This window comes from Stenella coeruleoalba (assembly GCF_951394435.1).
Source record: "Stenella coeruleoalba genome assembly, chromosome: 19".
NCBI classification, from domain to species: Eukaryota; Metazoa; Chordata; class Mammalia; order Artiodactyla; family Delphinidae; genus Stenella; species Stenella coeruleoalba.
Window position 1 is genome coordinate 18,131,640 of NC_137165.1, and position 26,570 is coordinate 18,158,209.

Here is a 26,570-nt window from a genome sequence, read left to right on the forward strand (position 1 = left end):
CACTGAGGATGGTGTCAAAGAGGGACAGAGATGGGGGAGGGGGATTCACGAAATGCCCAGATTCAAGACCACCTAAGCCCTGCCCACACCTCATGGTGATGGAACTTCACAGATAGAAATGCCCAGCAGTGTCCCTATTGGTGAAGCCACACTTCCTGGGGGACACAGTCATGCGACTATTTATTAGACTTCTAAAAATGTGCAGGTGCTTTTTCTAGGACCTGTGTGGGATACAGAAGTAAATCTTCTGACATCCGAGTATCTAGTGTGCGCATGTGTGTGTGTTGGGAGGGGAGGAGGGATTAACATAAATATATAAATAACTGTAATGCAAGATCGGCAGAAAATGCTCAGGGCCAAAGGGCGAAATGGATCCAATAACGGTTGGTATTCTAGCAAGACCAGAAGCTGGAGAGATTACTCCAGGCTAGGGATCAAGGAGGGCTTCCTGAGGAGGTGGCATATGAATGTCTCAAAGTCTCTGAGTAGATGTAGGATCTATAATACCTCAGGAGAACGCTTTAACAGAAGTTAGATCCTTTTTAATCTGCCAAGGACATATGCCCTTATTCCTCTTTTACAGAGGTGTAAACTGAGGCCCCGAGAGGTTGACCAGGTTGTCTACAGTCACAACGCTAGCCAGTGGCGGTCCAGGATTTGACCTCGGTCCAGGGTGACCGACTCCAAGCCCTGCTCTGGGTCCCTGCCGGGCGGGCGTGCGCCTTAGAGAGGAACGCAGCCCGCAAACAGGACGCGCCGGGGGCGGGACAGAAAGTCCAGGAGGGGCGGGGCTTAAAGTCCTGGGGGGCGGGACAGGCGGCGCGGGCGGGCTAGAGGCGCCGGGTTTGCGTCCCGCTCCACCTGCGGGCGAAGGCGCTGACCATGGGCGGCCGCAGGCCGGGGGGCGGCCGGACTGAGCCCTGCTGAGCCCACGGGGCCGGCCATGGGCGACCGCGAGCGCAACAAGAAGCGGCTGCTGGAGCTGCTGCGGGCGGCAGGCACTGGCAACGCGCACTGCGCCGACTGCGGGGCGGCAGGTAAGGGCGCGGCGGCGCGTGCAATCCGGAACGTGGGACCGGCCCCTGGCCCGCCGGCCCCCTCCTCTCCCTTCAGGCCCGTGCCGGTCCAGGACTCCCGCTGGATCCGCGCGTGACCCTTATATCACCTTCGGACCCGGGCCCCCGGCAGCCCTCTCCTCGGCCAGTACCGCTCCCACTCGAACCCGGCCGGGCCGCCTGTTCTCCCCACTCTGGACCTCGACACTAGATCCCGGCCCCGGGTGCCCTGACCATTCTACTCACCTCCCCTGCCAGACACCCTACCCACCCGGACCACGGTCCTTGACGTCTTCCTTCCGGACCCAGCCACTTCCCACACGCTCGGATCCAAACATCCTACACACCAGGGATCCCAGACCCCGGACCCAGTTCTGCCCTGATGGTCCAGTGCCCCTTCCCCACCCGCCCCGGACGTCCCCAGGGTCCTCCCACGTTCCTGCTCCACAGCACTCCGACCCTGTGGACCCCGAGCGTCCCTGACTCCGACTTCCCCACCCGCAGCTCCCCAGCCAGGCGCCTCGGTGCCGGTCCCTTCCTCCGCGCTCTCCTCTAGGTTCCTCGGAGTCCTGACACTTCCACATCGCGCCCGCCTCAGCCTCTCGCCCCCATCCTCCTCGGGACTCCTTCCAAGATCTTCATCCTGGCCGCCGCCGCGCCAGGGCCAGTGGGCTGACCAGAGGGTTTCATGCTGATCTTAGTTCATCCAAGGCGGGGAGGCTAAGAGAGGAGTCATGGGCTGAGCTGGACACCTCCCCAGGCTAACTGCCAAGCCCTGCCTCTCCCGGCGCCCCCTGCCCAACCCTGGTTTCTTCACCCAGCTCCGCTCCTGTCCTCTTGTCCCGCAGATCCCGACTGGGCCTCTTACAAGCTGGGCATCTTCATCTGTCTGAACTGCTCCGGAGTCCACCGCAACTTCCCAGACATCAGCAAAGTGAAATCTGTGAGACTTGACTTCTGGGACGACAGTATTGTGGAGGTAGCAAGGGGCGCAGGTGGAGAGCATTGGAACAGCAGAACTGGGGTGGAGGCAGTGGGCAGGGCGCTCCCATTCTACAGGGAAGGAAACTGAGGCCAAGAGAGGGGCGATAAGGAGCCAATTAGACTTGCCTTAGACGAGGCCCTGAGTTCAAATCCTAGCTCCATCACTTGCTTACTTACTAGCTATGAGGCCCTGCGCCTCCTATTTAACGCTGGTTGTGAACCCTTTCCACATCTGTGTTATAAAGATACCCCTTCATAGGGCTGCTGTAGGATTAAATGCAGGCTCAAGGCAGGTACAAAGTACATAGTCAATTAACAGCTGCTGTTCTCATTCGCTGAAATCCTGGACTATAACAGAAGTATCCTGATTCATGGTACATAGTCCTCCTCCAGTCCCCCTAGCCAGGGAGGGGACCACTTTTTTCTCCTGACCTACAAAGATGGAGGACACCTGCAGCCCAGATAACACCATTCTGGCCAGGAAACCTTCAGAGAGCAGGCGGTACTAAACTGGGCTGGCTAGCTGAGGATTTCCGGGGCTATTGGGGAAGCAGACCCATATTTGCTGAGTACCCATCTGTGCCATGCACTGTGCTAGACCACTGGGCTAGACACTTTACTCATTCATTCCCCACGTTACTGTAAGCCTACATATGCTGGGTATAGGAGAGAGCAGTGAACGAGATAAAGTCTCTGCTCACATGGAGCTTACATTCTAGTGCAGGAGAAAGTTCTACTGGAAACCAGCACCTAAACCTGAGGGTCGTTTCTTTGTACCTTATCACTCCCCTGTTATATGTTCTTCATCTTCATGGGTGAGATCCCTGAAGCTCAGGGGCTTAAGTATTGCCCAGGCGTCACTCAGTGAATAAATGGCGCAGCTGGGATGCAGACCCTGCTCTTTTGAGATCCAAAGCCCATGCACATCCCACGACACAGCCAAGTGGCCACTGGGGAAGGGGAGAATAGGGTTCCCACTGCCCAAGGGACATGGATTAAAACCCTGATGTTTTTTCCACACGTGCCCTCACCCCAGATATGCCACTGCTGTTACTGAGTGCTGTTGGCCAGGGCCACTCCTGGCACATCTGCCTCTGGGTCTCTTGGGTGCCAAAGGCCCCCAGTGATCTTCCTGACCTACATACTCTATGGGGCGAGCACTGAACTTCTTCCATCCTCCAGCTCCATCTATCTCCTGCGGACTTGCAGGGGCTGCTGCTGGTGGTCCTGGCCATCTGTGGAGGGGGTGGGAGAAAGAACATGAGCTTTGGAGTTAGACAGGTCTGGGTTCAAATCCCAGCTCTCCACTGACTAGCTGTGTCACCTTGGGTAAGTCACCTAACCTCTCTGAGCCTCAGTGTCCTCACCTCTAAAACGGGGGTGGTAATATTACAATGGTTGAGCGGATCAAATGAACTAATGCAGGAGAGCTGTAAAGTGCTCTGCCTGTATGAAGCATGGTTGTTACAGCACCTCATTGCTCCAAGTTGGGGCTTCCCAGCAGCACAGATGACCAAGCTGGGTGGGGTGGCGGGGAGGAGGGGAAATGTGTCAAACTCCGGGAGGAGTGTCTCCTGACTCAGCCCAGGAGCCAGTGAGAACAGTGGCCTTCAGAGTAGACCGTGGTTTCATTTCACGTTTTTTCAAGTTCTAACATTACCCCAAGTTGCTTTGTCTTGCAGTTTATGACCCACAATGGGAACCTCCGAGTGAAGGCCAAGTATGAAGCCAGAGTCCCTGCTTTCTACTATATCCCCCAGGCCAACGACTGCATGTGAGTGCGTGATTTCCTGGTTCCCCCTCACCCCCGCTCCCACCACTACCCCATCTCCTGTGTGGTGGTCTCTTCTACAGACACGCCCAGCAGGTGGAGCAGGAAAACGTTTGGTACATCATGGAGAGCACACAGACCTGATGAAAGCCCCTCTCCACCTTCACAGCTTGGGTTGTCACTTGCCCCCTCTGGGACTCAGTGTCCACAGCTGTGAAATGGGGCATTTTCTTTAGGATCTGTCCCTTTGACTTGATGTTCTCATAGCCTACAGTGATAACTAACTTGATTAAGAAGCCGCCGGTATTTTAGCAGAACAAATGTGTTTCAGCTATTATACTTTCTACGGAGTCCCACCTGAGCTGTCCCACCTGAGCTCAATGTTGCTCCAAAGCAGCTACTTAGGCCCCACCTAAGCACTTACCATGTGCTCTGCACAGTACAAGCCACTTTGTATGCATTTAAACCTCTCAACAACCCTCACGGGTAGGTAGGTATAATATTATTGGCATACTCCCCAAGTTCAGAGGAGTTAAGTAACTTGCCCTTGGTCACACAGTGGATAAATGGTAGAGTGGGACCAGGTCCCAGGTGGTCAGACCCTAAGACCGCTGCTCTGTCCAGTGTAGCATGCTCAGATCTCATGCGTGGGCCACAGGAAGAGGCTCTTGGACTGTCCTGGCTTAAGCTCATGAACACACAGTGGAATGTGGCAGAGTAGATGGTCCAGGGGAGCTGTTATCTGTCTCATTGACCTAGAGGGCTGAGGCTGAGGTTGGAATAGTATAGTGGTGTGCATATAGCCCACTGGGGGAGATATTTCCCCCTGGGGAGACACTGGCAATGTCTGAAGACATTTTGGGGTTTCACAACTGGGGAGGGGGTGCCACTGGCATCGAGGGGGTGGAGGATGAGCAGAGATACTGCTAAACATCCTACAAAGCACGAGACGTCCCCCCACCACTAAGAATTACCGGGTCCCAAATGTTAATAGTACCCAGGCAGAGAATCCCTGGCTAGCCTGAGCAGGCAGCTGCTGTGATGCTCCCATCCTCAGCTGCGGGGTCTCAGAAAGTTGCCATGGGAAGAGGATGCATCAGACACAGCTGACTAAAGAGTCTCTCTTTTTAGGGTCTTAAAGGAACAATGGATTCGAGCGAAGTATGAGAGACAGGAGTTTATGGCTGAGGGGAAAACCATCTCACCCCCAGGTAAAGTTATTTTCATCATCTTTTGAGGGCTAGTTCTGATGAGTTCTAGAAAACAAAGTGCCTGAGTATTAGGAACAAGGTCAGCAGAGATATACCTGCCACCCTTGCTCTGGCCACAGAGGCCAAGTTGTGGGTTCCTCTGTCTGTGAAATAGCAACACATCGGCTGGTGGGGTTTTATGGTCTGACTGGCCGAGAAACACATTCGTCTCAGGTCCTTGCAGGGCCACAGGGTGTATAGAGTCTTCAGTATAAATTGCAAAAAGACTCACCCACCGGGCAGACCAGGAAGAAATAAGACACCCTGCTTCTGGCTAACGTAACCCCTGGTGTGGCACAAGCCTCGGGAAGGCGCATGGACTGGATTTCACCTCCCTTCCCGCCTTTGTGCAGGGCACAACCTCATCGGTGGCCCTGAACCTGTGGCAGTTTCTGCCCTGCTACTCTGAGTCCAAGTTGACACTGACCCAGAGAGCAAAGTATACAAAACTGCTCTTTGAGGACCAGAGGCAGCCAGTGCTCAGCTCTCCTAGTGGCCAGGAGCACAGAGGGCATTCATTATTCCCACACTCTGGAGAGTTTCATTAGGCTGATGTCAATGTGAAGTTGGGCCTCCTTCAGAATCAATCCAGTTTCTTAGGATTTAGCCTACTTATTTTATTTTTATTTTTTTGTGTGTGATACGCGGGCCTCTCACTGTTGTGGCCTCTCCCGTTGCGGAGCACAGGCTCCGGACGCGCAGGCCCAGCGGCCATGGCTCACGGGCCCAGCCGCTCCGTGGCATGTGGGATCTTCCCGGACCGGGGCACAAACCTGTGTCCCCTGCATCGGCAGGCGGACTCAACCACTGCGCCACCAGGGAAGCCCAGGATTTAGCCTACTTAGAGTTTACTGTGTCTTCTTAGGAAACAGCCAAGGAAGAAAGTTGAGGGTAGCCCAACTGAAATCATACAACATTGCAAATTTGGCCCCAGACAGGACCCCCATGTCCTGCAGCTGAAATAGCTAAATTAGATCCTAGACATTTTAGCAGCAGGTGAGAGGTTCATTCCACCCCTGAGACCATACTGTACGGGGTTCATGAGTTGCTTGTTTGTCTTGAAGCCGTGAGTGTTCACTCTTTCTCATCCTTGGTGGAAGGTAACCGAGAAGGGTTCCTATGGAAGCGGGGAAGGGACAACGCACAGTTCCTGAAAAGGAGGTTTGTGCTCCTGGCAAGAGAAGGCCTCCTGAAGTACTACACTAAAGAAGAGGTAAGTCTTCTCTTACTCCTCCCAGAGCGCTGGCTCTCACCCCACTCAGGTCTACATTTTTATTTATTTATTTTATTTTTGGCTGCTTTGGGTCTTCGTTGCTGCACGCGGGCTTTCTCTAGTTGCGGTGAAGGGAGGCTACACTTTGTTGTGGTGCGCGGGCTTCTCATTGCAGTGGGTTCTCTTGCTGCGGAGCACGGGCTCTAGATGCGTGGGCTTCAGTAGTTGTGGCACATGGGCTTCAGTAGTTGTGGCATGTGGGCTTCAGTAGTTGTGGCTTGTGGGCTGTAGAGTGCAGGCTCAGTAGTTGCTGTGCACGGGCTTAGTTGCTCTGCGGCATGTGTGGTCTTCCCAGACCAGGGCTCGAACCCATGTCCCCTGCACCGGCAGGCGGATTCTTATCCATTGTGCCACCAGGGAAGTCCCAGGTCTACATTTTGATCAATAGTGCCTGGTCTTGTGTATGAGCTCAGCCACTGAGACTTAGGTACCACACGCTGCTACTTTTCCTTGTTATACAATCCATCCAGTCCACTAAAAAGCACACCTTCTCTTCACCTAGAATGGGCTTAGACTGGTCCATGATTAAGCCTTTGATGATCACTTGATTTTTACTTCATTTGTTTATGTACTTAAGAAATATTTATTGAGCACCTACTATGCTAGACCTTATTCCAGGAACTGGGGATACAGCAATAAACTAAGCGAAGTTCCTGTTCTCCTGGGGCTTCCATTCTAGTGGATGGAGACAGGTGTAACCAAAACATACATCAATACATAATCTATCCAGTGGCAATAAGTTATATGAAGTAAAATAAAAGAGGGTGAAGAGTTAGAGCGTGGGGTAGAGGGAGGTGCTACCACAGGTGGTCAGGGGAGGCCTCTCTGATGACATTTGAGCAGAGAACTGAATAAATGTGAGTTATGTGGATTTGTGGGCAAAGGGTAGAAGAAGTAGAGGGAACAGTATGTACAGAAGCCCTGAGCATGGTCATGTGTGCTGATTAGAAAAGATGAGCCCTCTGAGAGGGTGCAGCCCTGGTCCCTGTCTAGGCAAGCAGAAGCCTGCATGGCGGTTCTCACTTGTACCTTCAGCCAGGGGCTTTTTGTTCAGTGCACAAACTGCCCAACCATGAGCCGTAGCCCTGGCTTGAGCTGGGAATGTATTTGGTGAGTCTAGAGGACATGAAGGAGGCCAGAGTGCCTGGTGCAGCGTGAGCAAGGAAAAAATGGGGCGAGATGAGCTCACATAGTGGAAGACTTCAGAGGCCGTAGGAAGACTTAGGATTTTTCTTTGGAAACAGCTTTATTGAAGTATAAATTCACACACCATTGGATTCACCCATTTAAAGTGTATAATTAATAGCTTTCAGTATATTCATGGGGTTGTGCAACTATCACCACAATCAATTTTAGAACATTTTCATTACCCTAAAAATAGAAACCCCACATGTGTTAGCTCTAGTTCTCCACTCCACTCCCCTCCCCCAGCCCTAGGCAACCACTGATCTACTTTCTAACTCTATAGATTTGCATATTCTGGACATTTCATACAAATGGAATCATACAATATGTGGTCTTTTTTTAAAAAAATTTTTGTTTATTTATTTATTTTTGGCTGTGTTGGGTCTTCGTTGCTGCACACGGGCTTTCTGTAGTTGCGGCGAGCAGGGGCTACTCTTCGTTGCGGTACACGGGCTTCTCATTGCGGTGACTTCTCTTGTTGTGGAGCACGGGCTCTAGGCACACGGGCTTCCGTAATTGCGGCTCATGGGCGCATGGGCTTAATTGCTCCACGGCATGTGGGATCTTCCCTGACCAAGGCTCGAACCCGTGTCCCCTGAATTGGCAGGCAGGTTCTTAACCACTGCACCACCAGAGGAGCCCGTAATAGTTCTTTATATATTCTATACACAAGACCCTTATGGGATATATGATTTACAAAACATTTACATTCTTTTTTTAATATTCTTTTCTACTATGGTTTATCACAGAATATTTTTACAAAACATTTAGGCGTTTGGATTTTACTCTGCTGTTGGGAAGCCACAGGAGGGTTTTGAGTACAGAAGTGATCTGCTTTGACTAAAACTTTTGGAAAGGGGCACTCTGGCTGCTACCGGGGCGAGAATGGAGTTGGGGGTGGAGGCGAGAATGGAGCAGTGGGGAGGTGAGGGTGGAAGCAGAGAAGCCAGTTAGGAAGCTGTTGCAATAATCCAAGCGAGGAATAATGGATTAGATCAGGATAATCGTGACGGAGCTGGTTAGAGTGGTCAGATTCTACGTGTATTTTGGAAATAGAGCCAATGGCATCTACTGAAGGATTGGACACGGAGTGTGAAAGTCAGCAGAATCAGGAATGATTCCCAGATTTTTGCCTTATGCAACTAGAAGTCTAGATTTGTCATTTGCTGAGATGGCAAAGACTTAGCTCCTTACAGGGATGATCAAGAGTTCCTTTCCCGTTTGAGATGCTTATTAGTCATACACATAGAGACTGAGAAAGAAGTTCTCAGAAGTTCTGAGTCTAGAGATTTGGGGAGAGTTTGGAGCTGGAGTCATCAGCATGTAAACTGGTTTAGCAACCGGACTGGCTGGAGTCACCTAAGCAGGGGGTGGGGGTGGATGAGAAAAGATGTCGGAGGACTGAGTATTTTAGTTATTTGTTGCTGAGTGACAGACACACCACCCTAAAACTTAGTCGCTCAAAACATCAGTCTATCGTGTCTCACAATCCTGTGGGTCAGGAATCTGAGCAGGCAGTGGCTGCCCCATTGTACTCAGTGTGGCATCCGTGGGGTGGTTGGGCTGCGCCAGGAGACCCGGGAAGCCTTCGCTCACACGTCAGGCGCTTTGGGATCCTCCTTGTGCCTTCTCTGTGATCGTTCCTCATTCAGGAGTCCAGCTCAAGCTTTGTTGCAGCATGGCAGCCGGCTTTCCCCGAGCAAATGAGAATGCTGCCAGGCCTCTCAAAGGTTAGGCCAGGAACTGCCTTCTGTTGGTCAAAGCAAGTCATGCGACCAGCTCCAATTCAAGAGGAGGGGATATAGATTCCACCTCTTTATGGGTAGAGTGGCATGTGCAAACTAGGAGGGAAGGAATTGGAGAAGCCCATCTTTGGAGATTATCTATCACACTGAGCCCTGGGATATTCCAATATTTAGAGGAAAGATAAGAAGTTTCCAGCAAAGAGAATGTGAAGGAATGGCCAAGAAAGTAAGAGAAGGACAAGCTCTGAGCACTTTAGCCTTCATCTTACTCCATTTCCTACATGCAGAAATTACTATTTATGTCCCCTGTTGCTTTCCTGGATGGACCAGAGCAATGCCAGAAGATCTGCCCAGTGTGGCCTCAGTCTGGGGCCAGATGAAAAATGATGGGGAATGAAGAGTATTAACCCTCCAAGAGAGAGTAGGGATTTCTTCTCAGTCTTCAGTTTAAATCACTGAAAAATATTGCAAGTACTAAAGGCAGAAGAAAAAGTGCTGCTACAGAGTCAGGAGCAGGCATCGAACCCCAGTAGCTGTTGTGAGTTAGGATGTGAGTCTCATCCTTGGTTGGAAAAAGTTGATCTGTTTCTCAGTCCTAAGGCTGTTCGGTCTAAAGCAGTCTAAAAATAGAACAAGTTGCCTTTGTTCTTTTTTTATTTCTTTACCCAAATGGAAAAGTTTTAAATTATAAAGGTAACTCATTTTTATGTGAAAATTTTGGGTAATACAAAAAAGTGAAGTTTAAAGAAAGCAAAACTCAGAAGATATTTCAACATAGCAAAATATTAATACCCAGATCACATTTTTTTAAAACCCTAAAAATCAGGAAGGAAAAAACAATCCATTGGCAGAAGAGGCAAAGGAAATGGTTTGGTAGTTCACAGAAAAGGAAACCAAAATGCCTGATAAATACAGGAAAAGAAGCCCAATCTCTCTGGCAGTCAAGGAAATGAAAATTAAAATCACAATGAGATATACTATGTATCCACCATAATGGCTAAAATTAAAAAGGTTGACAACACCAAGTGTTAACAAGGATATGGAGAAACTGGAACTCTTATTGCTGGTGGGACATAAAATGATACAACCTCTTTGGAAAACAATTTGGCAATTTCTAATAGAGTTAAGTGTACACTTAACCATATAACCCAGCTTTTCCACTCCTAGGTATTTACAAAAACATATGTCCACAACAAAATTTGTCCACAAATCTTGTTCACATGTTATAAAGCAGAAACTAACACACCATTGTAAAGCAATTATACCCCAATAAAGATGTTAAAAAAAAAAAAATCTTGTTCACAGAAGTTTTATTTGTAATAGCCAAAACCTGGAAGGTATCCAAATGTTCATCCACAAATAAATGAATTAAAAAATTGTAGTATATCCATAGAATGGAATATACCCAGCAATAAAAAGGGACAAGCTGCTAATAAATGCAATAATGTGGATCAATCTAAAAAATATTGTTCTGAGCCAAAGAAGACTTATACGGGAGTATGTACTATATAATTCCATTTATATGCAATTTCAGAACAGACAGAACTATACCAATAGAAAGCAGATAAGTGATTGGGATTGGGGTGGGGTGGGGATTGATGCAAAGGAGCAAAAGGAACTCTTTTAGGGTAACAGTGATGTTCCAGATCTTGATTGTGGTGGTGGTTACATGGGTATATATGCTTGTCAAAAAACTGCACTCTTAAAGTGAGTTCCATTTATTGCTTATAAATTATACCTCAATTAAGTTGAATAAGAGAAATTAACAATGAGATTCCATTTCAAACCCTTCATATTGGCAAAAATGTTAAAAAAAAACTGGCAGCATTGAGTGTTGGTGAGGATATGGGGAAAGGGGAAATCTTCTTTGTTATTGATGGAAATTTACTTCCCGTATGTACATTGGTGCAACCACTGTGGAGAGCCATTAGGAAAATAATTTGGCAGTTTTCAGTAAGTCAAAGATGTACACACTTGTGAGCTAGCAATTCCATTCCTAATCGTGACCTAGAGACACTCTCACGGGGGTATACCAGGGATACAAGCTGACAGCAGCAAAAAATCAGAAACAATCTCAGTATCTGTCAACAGGAACATAGATTGATAACTTTTGGTGTAGTCATTTACAAGAGCCAAGTAGATTGGTATATCTCAACATGGACAGAGATAAAACGTTGAGTGACAAAAGCAAGTTGTAGAATGATCCATATAATGTGATACCATTTATGTAAATTAAAGCCACATAAAACAGCACTATGTATTGTTCATGGGTATGTGTATGTGTGTATAAAAGTGTAAAAAGTGAACTAGAAAGATGAACATCAAACTCATGACAGTGATTGACTGTGGGGAGTGGAGGAGGGGAAAGGGACAGGGTAAGTAGTAATTAAAGGGATTTTGGCTTTATTAGTAATGTATTTTTTAAACAAATTTCCTTTTGGGGAACGATATTGACAAAATTAAATACACTTTTTTTGTATTTTTAGTATTTTTCATAGTAAATATTTTAAAAGGAAAGTGGTACATTAATCTTTCAAGAAAACCATTGTGAAGAGCGTTGGTGTAAATCTGTCCATACTTCTTATGTACGTGCAAATAAACATATAGTATATACATATAGTTTATGTACATTATATATATACTATATGCATATAGTATATGCATATATATGTGTATATAATTTTTGCATTAATAGGTTCCTACTATACATCCCGTTCTGGGACTTGGTATTTCTCACACATGGATATCATGGACATTGTTTCATATTAGTAATATTGATTTAAATTTTCCTTTAAAAAATTCTGTGATATTTTATTGTGTGGATATGCCATGATTTATTTATTTAACCCATTATCATTGATGGACATTTCAATAATTTCTTCTTCTTTTTTATTTTTTTACTGTTATAAGCAACATGGCAGTAAACATCTTTTGATATATGTGTTTGCATAGTAATGCAATTACTTCCTCAGATAGATTCTTAGATGTGAAATTGTGGGTCAAAGCAAAACACTCAACATTTTAGTAAATATGACCAAATTTCCCACTAGAACTTTCTTCAGTGACGGAAATTTTCTCTGTTTGCACCTGTCCAGTACCCTAGCCACTAGCCACAGCTGGTCGCTGAGCACTTGAAATGGGACTACGTGTGACTAAGGAACTAAAGTCTTAATTTTATTTAGTTTTAATTGTAATAGCTGCATGTGGGTAACAGCTATTATGGGACTAGAGCGTTGGTATCATTTTTCTCTCTTATCAGTTATGAAAGGAAGCACTTGTTTCCCCTTTGCCTTCTTAGCATCAGTGAGTGCTCGAATTGTGTTCAGACCCTGAGAACAGAGTGGAGGGTGGGAGGGCGTGCCCTGAGGCCCCCACAGCTGCTTTTATCTGTTTGTTTAATCTATTTTATTTGTTCGCCTTCCATGGATATTTGTTTCAAATTCTTTTTTTTTTTGGCTACACGGCCTGCGGGATCTTAGTTCCCCAACCAGGGATCAGACCTGTGCCCCTTGCAGTGGAAGCACCAAGTCTTAACCGCTGGACCTCCAGGGAATTCCTGATGATTCATTTCAGAAAAAATTCTATGGCTAAACATTTTGAAAAGCTCTAAGTTAAGGTCTTTCCAAGCCCCTTTCAGCTCAGAGAGGCCAATCTGATTAAGCAGAGTTCCACACGGGTCATCTGTTTGCAGTTAAGTCTCCCTGGCGAACGTGATGAGAAGTCACCCTGCTGACTGTCAGCATCTTAAGTATCTGCTTCCTCTCTTTTAGGGTAAAGAGCCCAAAGCTGTCATCAGCATCAAGGACTTGAATGCCACCTTCCAGACAGAGAAGATAGGGAACCCCCATGGGCTGCAGATCACCTACCGAAGAGAGGGCCACGTCAGGAACCTGTTTGTGTATCACGAGAGTGGGAAGGTGAGAGCCTCCAGCTTGCTGACCCCCTTGCGCAGCAGCCTCCTGAGATCTGCTGCTGCTGTTCACCTTAACCTATTGTCACTTTTTTTTTTTTTTGGGCCACACCACGTGGCTTGTGGGATCTTCGTTCCCCAACCAGGGCCCACGGCAGTGAAAGCACCGAGTCCTAACCACTGGAATGCCAGGGAATTCCCTATTGTTGCTCTCTAGTTGGAGACAGAGGTACAAGTAAAGCAGAGCGAGATCAGGGAGAGCAACCTGGTGGGTACCAGGGGTGCGTCTGGATGGTGCACAACCGTCAAGGGGCATCCACTTAGCAGAAGGGACTATGCCCAGGGCTGGCAAGTCAGGTGGGGCCGGAGATTCCAAATATGGGAGGAGGAATGGATCAAAGCCTGGGCAACGCGCACTCCACTTGCTTCTCAGCGTTTGGTCCGGCACCAACAGCATTAGCCATCACCTGCGAGCTTCTTAGAACTAGAGTCTCGGGCCCACCTGGACCTACCGAATTAGAAGCTGCATTTTAACAGGATCCCCAGGTGATCCTTATGCGCACTGAAGTTTGGGGAAAACACCACTTAAAGGTCCAGGAAATGGACTCCATCAGAGAAGAGCAGGCCAATAGTACAGGTTCAAGAGAATAAGCTGGGTCCAAATGAGCAGGGTCATGTGACCGGGCAAGGGTCAGAGATGCTAAGTCGAGGTGAGGAGGGGCAAAGGTGGAGGCTGACATTTTGTGAGTTTCTTTTTAATTCTGTGCCAGGTGCTCTTCCTGGTAGTCACGATACATCATTTCTTAATCTTCAGATCAACCCTGGAAATGTTTTATCCCCGTGTTACAGAGGCATGGGCATGTTAAATAATTTGCTCAAAGTCACGTATGGTTCCTGAGCCCTGCACCCATTTCACCTCCCCAAGTGCCTCTGCTGGAGGAAGGACCCTTGGCAGCAGGAGCCAGGAACCAGATACAGGGACTCGATCTTCCCATAAGGCCCTAGCGCTGGGATGGTGACCATGGATCACCCTCCCAGCAGGCTTCACGCTCCCTCCACATTCTGGACTGACTTCCTGGTGTGGTCTGAAGAGCTGGGTTTGGAGTCAGAAGCTGGGGTTCTGGTTCTGCCACTCCCAGCTGTGTTATTAGGGCAGGTTCCTTCCCTCCCTAAGTCTGCTTGTTTATGGTTGATAACGTCCACCTCCCAGAGGGGTTTTGAGAGTTGAGTGACCATGAACCACGAACGTGAAAGCATCTCATTACGGTGAAGTGCACTGTAAACATTAGTTGCTACTGTAATTTGTTCATGATTGTGGAAGCTGCAGAAGAAGACAAACTCTTGTGAGTCGTTTCACATCTGTGTCATTTACGCATTCACGAATTCACTCTTTCGGTAAATCCTTATCGCACTCCTCCCCGCAATGTGCACAGCACTGGGGTGTGTAGTGAGTGGGGCAGAGCCATGAGTGGGGTTCTGGGATCTCAGAGTCTCGGATGGCAGATGGGGAAATAAGGCACTGATGATGCTGTGTTGAGGATGGGCTGGAGGCCGTGCTAGGGACACACAGGAGACATATAGGTAGCCTAGTCTGGGGGGTGGGTGGGCTGGAAGGGGGCAGTCAAAAAAGGCTTTCCAGAGGAAGGAGCGTCTATTTAAGAATTGTGTGAATATGCTGAAAAGGAGAACACTCAAACCAGCTTAAACAGGACATGAATAGGAAAGATATAGGAGTGTTTATTTATTTCAAGGGCCAGTAGTATGGCTTGGCCTCCTGAGAGATTAGAATCAGGAGCTGTGGTGTGTATGTGTGTTTAAGAGAGAGAGAGAGAGAGAGAGAGAGAGAGAATACACTCTAACAGCAACACATTGTTCTGTAAAACCAGGAGTTCGAGTAATGTCTCTCTTGTTTGTTTCTCTAAATTCAACGATCTCATTCCCCAAATTGCTAAGAAATCTATTATCAGTCATCTTTCTCGGCTCCCTCCCTTGGCTTTACTAGAATCTTGGGACTTATGCAGTGTGGGAGACATGGAGGAGATGCCTGGTTTTCAGTCCACATTGGGCTCACTGCTGTAGTCCCATGTCCAGACTGGCTGGATACCAGTGGCTACCCCTCCACCCGCGCGAAAGCTACGAGGACTTTTGCTGCAGTGCCCAAGGTCTCGGACAATTACGGTACCTGGCTCCCTACCACTGACCCAGTTGTAGAGCTACCGGGAACCTGGTTCTGGCCGGTTTCCTCTTTCCCTGGATGCCTCAGCTTCTCCCTTAGATGGGCATAAATGGGAGTGGAGGGGGGGATGCTCAAACTCATGCCCACAGGAGCCAGGTGAGCAATTGAAAAGTAAAGTGGACAGCCTTAAGGCTGTGGCAAACAGGAACACCTGTATAGAGGACTGAAACAGACAAAACTTCAGGAGCCAAACAAACCTGTATGCAGGTTGGATTTTGCCCCGGAGCCACCAGTTTGTGACCAAAGAGCCCTTCCAAAGTGGAGGCCTAGGTGGGTCTTTCATGGGATGGTCCCATTCCCTTAGTGCCTGAGCCTCTAGAAGTTTCTTAACACCCAGGACAGGAGAGCTCCGAACTCAGGAATACGGGGCCGGCAAGTTTGACCTGCAAGAGAGAAAGGGTAATGATGTTTCATACCTTTGAAACCAAATTCAAATGAATTTCTCAATCACCGTATTACATCTAAGTGCAGCACAGCAGCTATTTGAACAAGTCTTTCAGCTAGCTCCCCCAATTCCAAATTCCTGGGAGAAAGAATCTGATAAGCCCTGTCCAGCCTCTGCATTTGTCCAGTTGCTGTGGTCAAGAGTGGGTAGAATCATAGCAGCAAGCGTGGCTGCGACTGTGGGTGAGTGGTGTGTACCTGAGAATGGGCGGGGCAGTTCTCATAGAATCAGGGCTTGCGTGGAGCAGAAATCTATTGCAATATCTAAACTCACCCTCAGGATGAGTAGAATGTTCTAGGTAAAAGGTGTGTCGGGGGTGAGGGCAGAGAGTTGGGTGAGGCTGAGTGTTTCAGGAAAAGGTAATAGCATGTGTTGGGATGGGGTGTGGGGGGAGGCGGGGCAGGGATTGCAATGGTTTTGTATGGAAGGAGCTCAGAGGGCAAAGAACTTAGACTCTCTTCCTGAGGGTAGTGGAGAGGACTCTAAGCTAGACTCCATTAGATTTGCAATTCGAAGATCACTCTGGCTGCCATAAGGAGGCCTGAAAGGAGCCTGGCAGAGCAGAGGCAGAGCCAGCTGGATAAAGTGAGAGACGATCGTGGGCACTGCCGAGGGAGGTGTTCTCCCAGAGGGACACAGAAGGTCCAAGCCAGCTTTAGCCCAAGTTGCACTCCAGGTGATGGGCATCCGCATCGGAGGAGCATCCCCAGGTGCACCTGCCCCCACCTGAAAGCCAGTCTTTGGCCTCTGAGGACCCTTGCTTCTCAAAGTGTGTCCCAATGACCAGCGTCATATCACCTGAGAGCTCGTTAGGAATGCAGAATCTCAGGCCCCACCCCAAACCCACTGAATACAAATCTGCGTTTTAATGAGATCCTCAGGTGATTCACACACACATTAGAAAGAGCCAAGCACTGTCCTAGGCCATTGCATAACTCCTATGTGGTCCGCCTTGGTCCTTTCCCATGGCTCTGGGGATCTCCCTGTCAGTGGCTTCCCACTTGCTCGGGTGATGCCCCTGGGCTCGGGCACTGTCCTCCCAGATGCCTGTGAACAGCCCACAGGCCCCTGAGTGGGACTGGGGGTGAGTGCATGTGCCCAGACCTGAAGGTCCAGCTGGCTTCTTGCCTCCAGCCTCAGCTCCCCCCCTACTCTGTCTCATTGGCTGTCCATCTGTCCTTTGTATTTTTCTCTGCAGGAGATAGTGGACTGGTTCAATGCCCTCCGTGCAGCCCGTCTCCAATACCTAAAAATGGCCTTTCCTGAGCTCCCGGAGCCTGAGGTGAGCTAAATGTGGACCCCAACTTCCACATCTCCTCTCTGCCATCTCCTTTGCTTCTTGTCTGCTGACCTCGAAGACACTCAGAGGCCAGCCTCAGTTTGTTTGCAGGAAATACCTTGAGATTTGGGGTTGGGGACCTCAGTGGGAAACCAAAAGCTTTCTCCTGGGGAGTCTGGGGGTTATGGCCTCACCCCTGGCAAGGCAGCCTCCAAATAGTGGGTCAGGCTGTCCCGTTCGGGATGCATGGCTACCACCCACAGTGTCAAGGGGCTCAGGAGTTGAGCATCTCTCTCTCACCCCTTCTCCCACTAAAATGCACGAATGGTCCCTCACATACTGCTTATGCAGTGCTTTCGAGCCCCTTGTATCTTGTAATCCCTTTTATCTAGTAATCCCTTGCAGCCAGCAGTTAGGTGAGTGTGATTATTCCCATTTCACTGATGAGAAACTGAGTCCCAGGAAGGTCAAGCGCATAACCAAAGGTGTTCTTCACATTCGAACATTCCCCCCTTTACCCTTTCATATTCTGGTATAAGGAAGGTAGTGGGATCGTACCCATTATCATTCTAACAGGAACAGTCTGCCTTTCATGGCCTAGGTAGTGGGGAGCCTGAGAACTTCATCTGATTGCCCTCAGATGTCTGGAGCATCCATCTACATCTCTCAGGCTTGGCTGGGGAAGCTGTATAGTGGGCTGGAGGATGCTGTCCTGAGCCAGGAGGCCTAGGCTCTTGTGGACGTTCTGCTGCTAACTTGCTGTGTGACCACTGCAGGTTGAGTCACCTCTCTGTGCATCTGTTCCCACATCTGTAAGATGGTGCTTGGTCTGGGTCATCTTCAGGGTCCCTTCCAACCCTGAGGTGCTGTACTCTGGTCCCTGTCTTAGGCCTGCTCTAGGAGGATTTTGTAAGAGATAGGGGTGGAGAGACCATGTTAGTCCTGGGACTTCTTTTTCCTTTTAATATTTATTTATTTAATTAATTTATTTATTTTCTTTCTTTCTTTCTTTTTTTTTTGCTGCGTCGGGTCTTCGTTGCAGCACTCGGGATCTTCGCTGAGGCATGAGGGATCTTTTCGGTGCGGTGCGCGGGCTCTTTTTTGTGGCGCACGGGCTTCTTTCTAGTTGTGGCGTGCGGGTTTTCTCTCTCTAGTTGTGGCGCATGGGTTCCAGGGCGCATGGGCTCTGTAGTTTGCAGCACATGGGCTCTCTCGTTGAGGCGCACGAGCTCAGTAGTTGTGGCCTGCGGGCTTAGCTGCCTTGCGGCATGTGGGATCTTAGTTCCCCCACCAGGGATCGAACCCAGGTCCCCTGCGTTGGCAGGCAAATTCTCTACCACTGGACCACCGGGGAAGTCCCAGTCTTGGAACTTTCTTAATCCCAACTGTTAGACCCTCCTTGGAAGCCTAAGTGTTCCTTAATGCCCAAGTTTGCAGGGAGCAAAGTGTCTGGAACAGGGGTCCATTCCAGATGCACTGAGGTGGCAATTCTCCAGGAGCAGTTCCAGCTAGACCCGGCTCAGGGCCCTCCCGGTCTGCAGAGTCAGCACTGGAGCTGGTGACTGCCTGCTTCCGTGGGCGGGGCGCTGGGGGTGCTGACTGCTGGCTGGAGAGGATGGAGGACAAAGTGCAGATGCCCAGCCTCATTTGTCTGGGCTGGCTCTCCAACTCTGCTGACCCCTGCGGAGGAAACTGGTCTTTGGCCAACATCCTCAATGCCGTCTTGCCTCCCTCATCCACCATTGTTACCCCTTATCCACTCCCAGTTTCCTCCCCGCCCACCTCTCTCCCCATCTTTCTTCCCCCCATGTCTACGTATGACGTGAGGTCCTGGGCAACCACCCAGGCCTGGCTCGAGCTCAGGGATCCAGATGCTGGAAACCTGGGGAGCCCAAGCGGGGTTGTGGTCCTGTGATAAGAAAACGCATGAACCCAAAGTCAGAGAAGCTGACGTGTTACGTAGGACAAGTCCCCTCACCTCTCTGAGCCCCAGTTTACTCATCTGTCACCATGAGGACAGTCCCTGCCTCCAGGGCTGCTGTCAGTCCAGTGAGCAGGGTGTCTAAGGTACAGTGAACAGAACCCCATCCACGTGCTTTTTCTTCTTCTTCCATTGGCTTCCCGAGGCCTAGACTCCCCCTGCTGTGGCTCCAGTTCAGACGACTGAGCTGTCAGGACTTCTCTTCTCTCCAAATGAAGGAATTAAAGCCTACAGAATGCATTTTAGGGAAAGGGGAGTGTTGTCCTTTATATATTCGTTTTGAGCTCACGATTTTCTCCCTTTCAGACTTTCCACTCCTATTCCCAGATGTCATGTCTGCTTCGTCCCTGCCCTGGGCTCAGGCTCTGGAGAACCCCTGTGTTTTCAGAAACCTGGGCTGTCACTTGAAACTCTAGACTTGCCAGTTGACACCCTGGAGCATAGGAGACCAGCATCAATCCCTGGAAGCTTCTCTGAGCATAGGATGGCAAGTTGGAAGGGATCCTGCAGATCACCTAGGCCAGTATCCTTATTACGTAGTGGGAAATAGGCCCAGAGAGGCATAAGGTCTTACCAAGGTAACACAGCTGGTTGAGGTCAGACCTGGAGCTAGAACTCAGGTCTCTTGACTCCTAGTCCAGAGCTTTCTCTACTTGCCCACCCTGCCATCACCTCCTATGGCCCTGGGTCAGAATCCCCACCAATGACCAGGTCTTGGCCAAGGGCCTGATCAGAGGGTTTTGCCGTGTTTATGCTTTAGCATCATAGAGTAGCGGTAGGGGTACCACTAGTGTCTGTATGGTGTCCATCGCCTCTAGATGTGAAAGCTCTTCATCCTACCAATGACGTGTCTTTGAGAAAATCCACAACCACTTCTCTGAGGCCTGGTTTGCTCATATATACAACGAAGATGATAATATCCACCCCACAGTGTGGTTGAGAATTACGCGCAGAGCCTGACACACAGTAGATCCTCAGAATACGCCCACCTGACACCAGGAGGGTCTCCTCAGAGCCTTGCCTGTGTCCTTCTCCTGGAGTTGCTGAAGGAATCCCTAAACTAAGCCTTGAAACTAAGACTTGGCTGTGCTGGTAAGCTCTGCAGACATCTGGGGTGCTGTTGTCTGGCTCTGTTGAAATGTTAATGTTGCGTCCATACCAAATATAACCCCCTGAACCACGCGTACACGTCCTTCCCCATTCCAAACTTCCCCTTTTTTGGGGAGCCAAGTTCGGTGGGGACCCTCGGGCTCCTGGGTGTGAGGCAGGGGTGTCAGTGTATGTCTTTCTTCCCCCAGCTTGTGCCCCTCATCACCAGGAACTACCTCAAGCAAGGCTTCATGGAAAAGACTGGTCCAAAGGTATATCTTCCACTCCCGGGGGAGACTTTCGTGGCCCCTGTCCCAGTGGGCAGTAGGGCAGAATTTGGGAGGTGGGAAAATGGGGAAGCAGGGGCAGAGAGGAGGGAGGAAGGGGAAGTAAATGGATGTTTGTGAGTTCCGGGGCTGGAGGATCAAGTGGAGACCAGGTGGCTGGAGTGTGGTCCAGCGTGGCTGAGGTGCTTCTCCCTGTAATTGGGCATCCTCCCGCTTTATCAACATCACCATTAGCTTCTGTCTTCTTAACACCATCTAACTGATCTTACTCTTGGGAAAGCATAGCTGAAAAGGGACTCCTTGGGGGACAGCTTTTGACTTTCCAGAACCCTTGTGTGTTCTGTGCTGGGGCCCTACCAGGACCGTTCAAGTGACGCAGGGACTAGTGATCAGTCTGAGAGAACACACCTATATATACCCGTGCTTGGGTGCCCAGCTGCAAGCTGGTGGGGCGAAGCTCAAAATCAGAAGATGGAGATGGTAGGGGGTTGTGACGGGCGGAAGCAGGGAAGGGAGGAGGGAAAGGGAGAAGGAAGGGAAAAGTAGAGGAGCTCCCTAAAAAAGAACCCCAAAGCGACAGCATTCCAGTGCGTTGTGTTTTTTGTTTGTTTGTTTGTTTGTTTTTAAGATGTAATATGCTGACAGGATGCTTGTTAAAGATGCTTGTTAAAGATGCCAGTGAAAGGTGTTAGGCAATCAGGGTAAAGAGAGCCTCAGGCAGCTGGAAAACTTGTAAAATGGTTAAAGGTTCTCTTCCTTCACCAGCTGGTAGCACCGCCCTCCCCGTGGCTCTGGCCAGGGGCTTTCCTTCCCCTGACCTAGGATAGAATTCGGCCAAGGCCAGCACTTTCAGAAGCGCTGAGCGTAGCCACTTCTGATTTCCCAGCTTCCTTTTTCTGAGACTTCTTGTCCACAGCCTGAGAAAGGGGTAAAATGCTTCTTCCAACCACGTAGGCAGCACCTGGAGGCAGCAGGGCGAAGCTGGGGCTGGGAGAGGGGGTGGGATGGGTGGGGGAGAGATGGGGCGGAGCCTGCAGAGCTCTAGGCCTGGGGAGGGGCGCTGGGGTGTGCGACTGCGGGGCTGGGACCCGCCGGCTCCCTCGGCCTGGCCTAGGATGGCCCTCTGACCTCTGTCCCCACCGCCTGGCCGAGCCTGGTACGAGGTTTCCTTTTTTGCAGCAGCGAGAGCCTTTCAAGAAAAGGTGGTTTGCCCTGGATCCCCAGGAGCGGAGGCTGCTCTATTACAAGAACCCGCTGGTAAGAGCCACTGCCAGCCCCACTGCTGTGCACCTGCAGGCGGAGGTGGGGTCAGTGCTGGTCGGGAACCATGGGGAAGCGACAGGGCTGGAGAAACCCAGCCAGAGGCACACCTCCATCGTCACCTGTCTCTAAGTCAGTCTGTGCATGGAGCTGTGCTCTCCCTCACCTTCAGGAAGTCCTTTATGTGTGTCCAAATTGCTGCCAATGTATCAGTAGCTAAGACAGATGTTTCCCGGCAGGACTCTCTTCCAACCGGAGACTGTGGAGTGTAGCAGTTGGGAGTGAGGGCGCTAGAACTCGGCTGTCTGGGCTCCAGTTCCAGCCCTGCCACCTTTAGGGGTGCGCTCTGGGCAGAGCACTCAGCACTCTGTGCCTCAGTTTCCTCCCCCAGAAAATAGGCTTTATAACACTGCCCTCCTCAGGTTGCCGTGAGGATGGTCACATGAGTTACTATGTGTGAAGTCCTTGAATTCATGGTGCAGAGTTAACTCTCTGTAAATATTAAGTACCATTTAAACAGATGCCGTGTGTGATGTCTTTTATGGTTTGAGCCTTTTAAATTCTGGGTCCCATCTAGCCGAAATCCCCAGCAGAAGCCCCACCCAACACACACACCTCTTACTAAAATGGACCTGGGGGGCTGTCAGGCCTGCAGGTGGCCCTCAGCCCCAGCTGTGGCCTCTGACGACCTGTGTCTTCTATTTTCAGGACGCCTTTGAGCAGGGCCAGGTATTTCTGGGGAGCGATGAGCAGGGGTACCAGGTGTATGAGGACCTGCCTAAGGGCATCCGAGGGAATCGCTGGAAAGCCGGCATCACCGTCGTCACCCCGCAGCGGAGATTCATCTTCACCTGCCCCAGCGAGAAGGAGCAGCGCGAATGGACGGAGAGCCTTCGGGATGTCCTCTCCCGCCCCCTGACGCCCCTCAACCTCCTCAGTAAGATGCAGGGCTCGTTCCTTTGGCTGAGGGCAGCAGGCAAAAAGGGGCTTCTTCACTTGGGTTCAGCTGTGAGCCCTGGAACTGGGGTCACGGCTCCCGACTGCCCTCTTTCCATTTTCTTCTCTTCCTGCCAAAGAAAAGTTCAGACAGTGCACAGTATTGCCAGGGAACCCTCTCTGTGCACGCTTAGTTCCTCTATCAGGAGCCTTTCTCTAGCCATGTCCGGAGGAGTTTCGCTCTAGCAGAGCTGTCACTTAGATCCGCTTTTCTGCCCTGCTCAGTCCAAGAGCCTAGCAGCCTCTCTGTCCCTCCACCCTCTGCCCCTGAGTCCCTTTTCTCATGAGAAAACTCTGGCCTGTTGTTAAGGTCACAGCGCTGGGCAGCTCCTGGGATTTTGGACTACTCCCCGCTCATAGAGGGAGGGCTATTTTTAGGACTCTTCTTTTCTCTGGGTCCTTTCATGTGTCTGCCCCTCTCCTGTTCTTCCCCTTCACCCCAGATGTGTCACAAGCAGGCTTCCCCATCTGCAGACAGCTCCGTGAAAGGAGGGGAGACATTCTGAGCCAGAGCAGGAAACTTCTGGCCCAGGGCCTGGCTTCTGGGACACCAAGGAGAAGTTCTTTGTTTGGAAAAGTACAGTCTGAGCAAGTGACCCCACACAGCCCCTTTGGAGAAACCCTTGTACCCTTTGAGTCTGACCAGGATAAACACAAACTTGCTTCACTTTCCGAAATCCCAAGGCCAAAGAGCCTCAGAAATGGGCTCGGAAGTTGTTAGTGAGGCAGCTGGTGCTTTTTTCCTCTGGGGGCCTGTGTGTCTGAGTCTCTGTTTTTCTCTGTTTCTGACTCTCTGCTTTTCTCTCCTTCTCTGGCGTGTGTGTCCCCTCTGTCTGTCACCTTTTCAGTCTGTTTTTTATTCCGGTTCCCTCTATCATCGTCCCCCTGTCCCCCTGCTGTCCCTGCCCTCCAGTGGGACTGCATTGGCATGGCCACGCCCCCCAGCCCTCTTCTTGTTCCCCTTGCAGCTGCATCAACAGAGAGTGGCTACAGCAGCAGGTGACCCACTGGCCAGCCAGCGCACCTGGTGGGAAGGAGAAGTTTTCACCTTGGCCTTGGGGGCCCCGCAGGAGTGCCCCACAGTCGGCAGCTATCAAGGGCTGTGAACTCTGCCGCAAAGACCGAAGCTTTGGCCTTTATCTGCCGGCTCTCTGGGCTTCCCCGCTACCCAGCTCTGGGGGTCTGAGGATCTGGTAAATGTCCTCAGGGCCCAGGACATCTGAAATGAAGGCATTGCAATGGAAAGGCACCCACAGCATCGCACAAGTGGCATGCTTGCTGAAAACAAGAACAGCAACAACAAAAAGTTAAATCTGAACCTAACCATGAGGAAACAATCAGACGAGTCCACATGAGAGAAATTCTGCAAAATAACTGGCTGGGCTCTTTGAGAATGTCAGTATCATGAAAGATCAAGTAGTCTGGATCTAGGTTAGAGAAGACTAAAGAGACATAGCAACAAAATGCAGTTCATGATTCTTGATTGGATCCTGGATTTAAAAAAAACAGTTATAAAGGAAATCATTGAGATAACTGGGGATATTTGAATATGGATGTATATTAGCTAGTAATACTGTAACATGGTGATGATTTTCTGTATTTGTGTAGGAGGATACTCCTGATCTCAGGGAGTATGTGCTGAGGTGTTCAGGGGTAAAATGTAATCACGTCTACAACTGACTTAAACGGTTCGGCAAAAAATGTGTATGTGTACATGTGTACATATAGAGTATATACATAGATATAGTGTGTGTGCATTTATGTATGAAAGATAGGAAGTGCGGGTGTATACACACACACGTATACACGGGGAGAGAGAGAAAGCGGGCCACTGTGCAAAATGTTAGCAACTGATGAATCTAGATGAAGTATAGCTGGATGTTCATTGTCTAATTCATGTAAATTTTCTATAGGTTTGAAAGTTTTCAAATTTAAAAGTTGGGAAAAATTTTTTTTTTAATCCACTTTTCACTCTTCGAAAGTAGTGGGTTTTCTACATGAATCAAAAATGTTCCTGGGGGAGTTCTACCTTTGTGCACATTTTAGAAGAAATAAAAGCCCAGATAAGGGCTTCCCTGTGGTTGAGGGAGTGGTTGAGAATCCTCCTGCCAATGCAGGGGACATGGGTTCGAGCCCTGGTCTGGGAAGATCCCACATGCCGTGGAGCAACTCAGCCCATGCGCCACAACTACTGAGCCTACACTCTAGAGCCCACGAGCCACAACTGCTGAGCCTGCGTGCCTAGAGGCTCTGCTCTGTAACAAGAGAAGCCACTGCAATGAGAAGCCCACGCACCACAACAAAGAGTAGCCCCCGCTCGCCACAACTAGAGAAAGCCCATGGGCAGCAACGAAGACCCAGTGCAGCCAAAAATAAATACATTAAAAAAAAAAAAGCCCAGATAATACAAACTAAAAAACCAATGTCCCCATTGACCATCTGTGCACTCTGGAAGGAAAGAAGGAAGCTGAGAAGGCAACTCAGCTGGACCCCAGGACAGAGAGCTCTCCAGCCCGAATGCCGGGTCTGGCCCTGCCACTAATGAGACTGCTGGAAAACTCACTTCCCCACCTCTGTGCCTTGGTTTTTCTCTTTCAAATGAGGAAGTTGTACTAACTACTGAAATTCAATGGAAGCAACAAGTATTTTTGAGCACCTCCCAGGTGCCAGGCTGTGTGCCGAGCCCTGGGAACAGGCAGGAACCAGATGACGTGGTCCCCGCTGTCAGAGATTTCAGCCTGCTGGAAGGCAGCCGGTACATGGGGCAGGACAATGAGACCAGTGTTCCGAAAGGGGAAGTGGGGCTGCTGTGAGATGTGTGGCAATAGGGTTCACCCTAACTGACGGGAAGAGGGGAGACTCCTTCCTCTCCAGAAAATGACATTGAAGTTGAAACCTTAACTTGTTTAGAGGTTAGTCAAAGGGAAGATGGCCAGGAAAACACTCTAGGTTGAGGGAAGAAAATGTTCAGAGGCTCTCAGATGGGAAAGAGGAACTGAAAGAAATCTCAAGTGGCTGAAATGTTAGAGAAATAGATCACCCAGGTCTCTGCTCTGTGATTCTTTGTCCCTTCGAGTGACGTGGAGAAAGACATTGAGTGTTTTCATTTCAGTGGAGACCCAGAGGGTTGGGAGGGTCTTTAAGACAGTCTCTGCTCTTTATGGGATTTTCCTTTGATCCCCCAATCAGAGGACAAGCAACGTCATCGGGGTGTCTTTCCTGAGGCTTCCTGACTGCCCAGATGAAGACGTGGTTGCTTTCTCTTCTGGCTCCTAAAGCACCTTGAAAATGTTTTTCAGCACCTGCTGGGTTGTATATTAAGGGTCGATCTACTTGTCTGCCTTTTTTTTTTTTTTTTTTAACAAGACCCATGAGCTCTGTTGACTGTACTCTGTTAAGTTCTGAGAATGACAAAATCAGTAAAGGCATAGTTCCACCTTCAAGGAACTTATAGTCCAGAGAGGAAGAAAGAGAAGTAAACAGGCAATAACAAAACAACTTGAAGAGGCAAACTGGCATTCTTAGGAGTCCCTCAGCGGGGCAGAGCACAGACACAAGAGATGGAGACAAAGTCCCAGTGAAATGGAATGTCTGGTTTTGGTTGGTTTCTGAGGCCTAGCTGAATCTGTCTTTGGGTTGCCCAAGGATACTTCTGTACTCTTACATTAAATCCTCTTCTCCCTTTTGACTTATTAGTACAAGGAGATTTCTGTTACTTGAATCGGTCCTGACTAATGAAGTTCTCCAAAAGAGGTAATATCTATGCTGAGTCCTGTAGAAGGTACTTGGGTTGGGGTGGGGTGGTGGGGAGACAGAGTGTGTAC

The 26,570-nt window shown here is 49.6% G+C and overlaps 1 protein-coding gene across 3 annotated transcripts; it reads left to right on the forward strand.

Moving 5' to 3' along the window:
• Positions 1 to 846: 846 nt before the first annotated feature.
• ADAP2 (ArfGAP with dual PH domains 2) lies at positions 847 to 26,438 on the forward strand. Of its 3 annotated transcripts, none has more exons than XM_079905803.1 (11): positions 847 to 1,037; positions 1,904 to 2,034; positions 3,722 to 3,813; positions 4,942 to 5,021; positions 6,161 to 6,273; positions 13,034 to 13,180; positions 17,053 to 17,136; positions 20,413 to 20,475; positions 21,670 to 21,747; positions 22,459 to 22,687; positions 23,715 to 26,438. In XM_079905803.1, exons 1-11 carry the CDS (start codon positions 944 to 946, stop codon positions 23,747 to 23,749), a joined length of 1,146 nt encoding a protein of 381 aa, XP_079761929.1. In that variant the 5' UTR covers positions 847 to 943; the 3' UTR covers positions 23,750 to 26,438. The 3 variants fall into 3 exon arrangements, with proteins under 3 accessions (XP_079761929.1, XP_079761930.1, XP_079761931.1); XM_079905804.1 differs by having other exon boundaries at positions 21,673 to 21,747; XM_079905805.1 differs by having other exon boundaries at positions 1,904 to 1,998.
• The last annotated feature ends 132 nt before the right edge of the window (positions 26,439 to 26,570 follow it).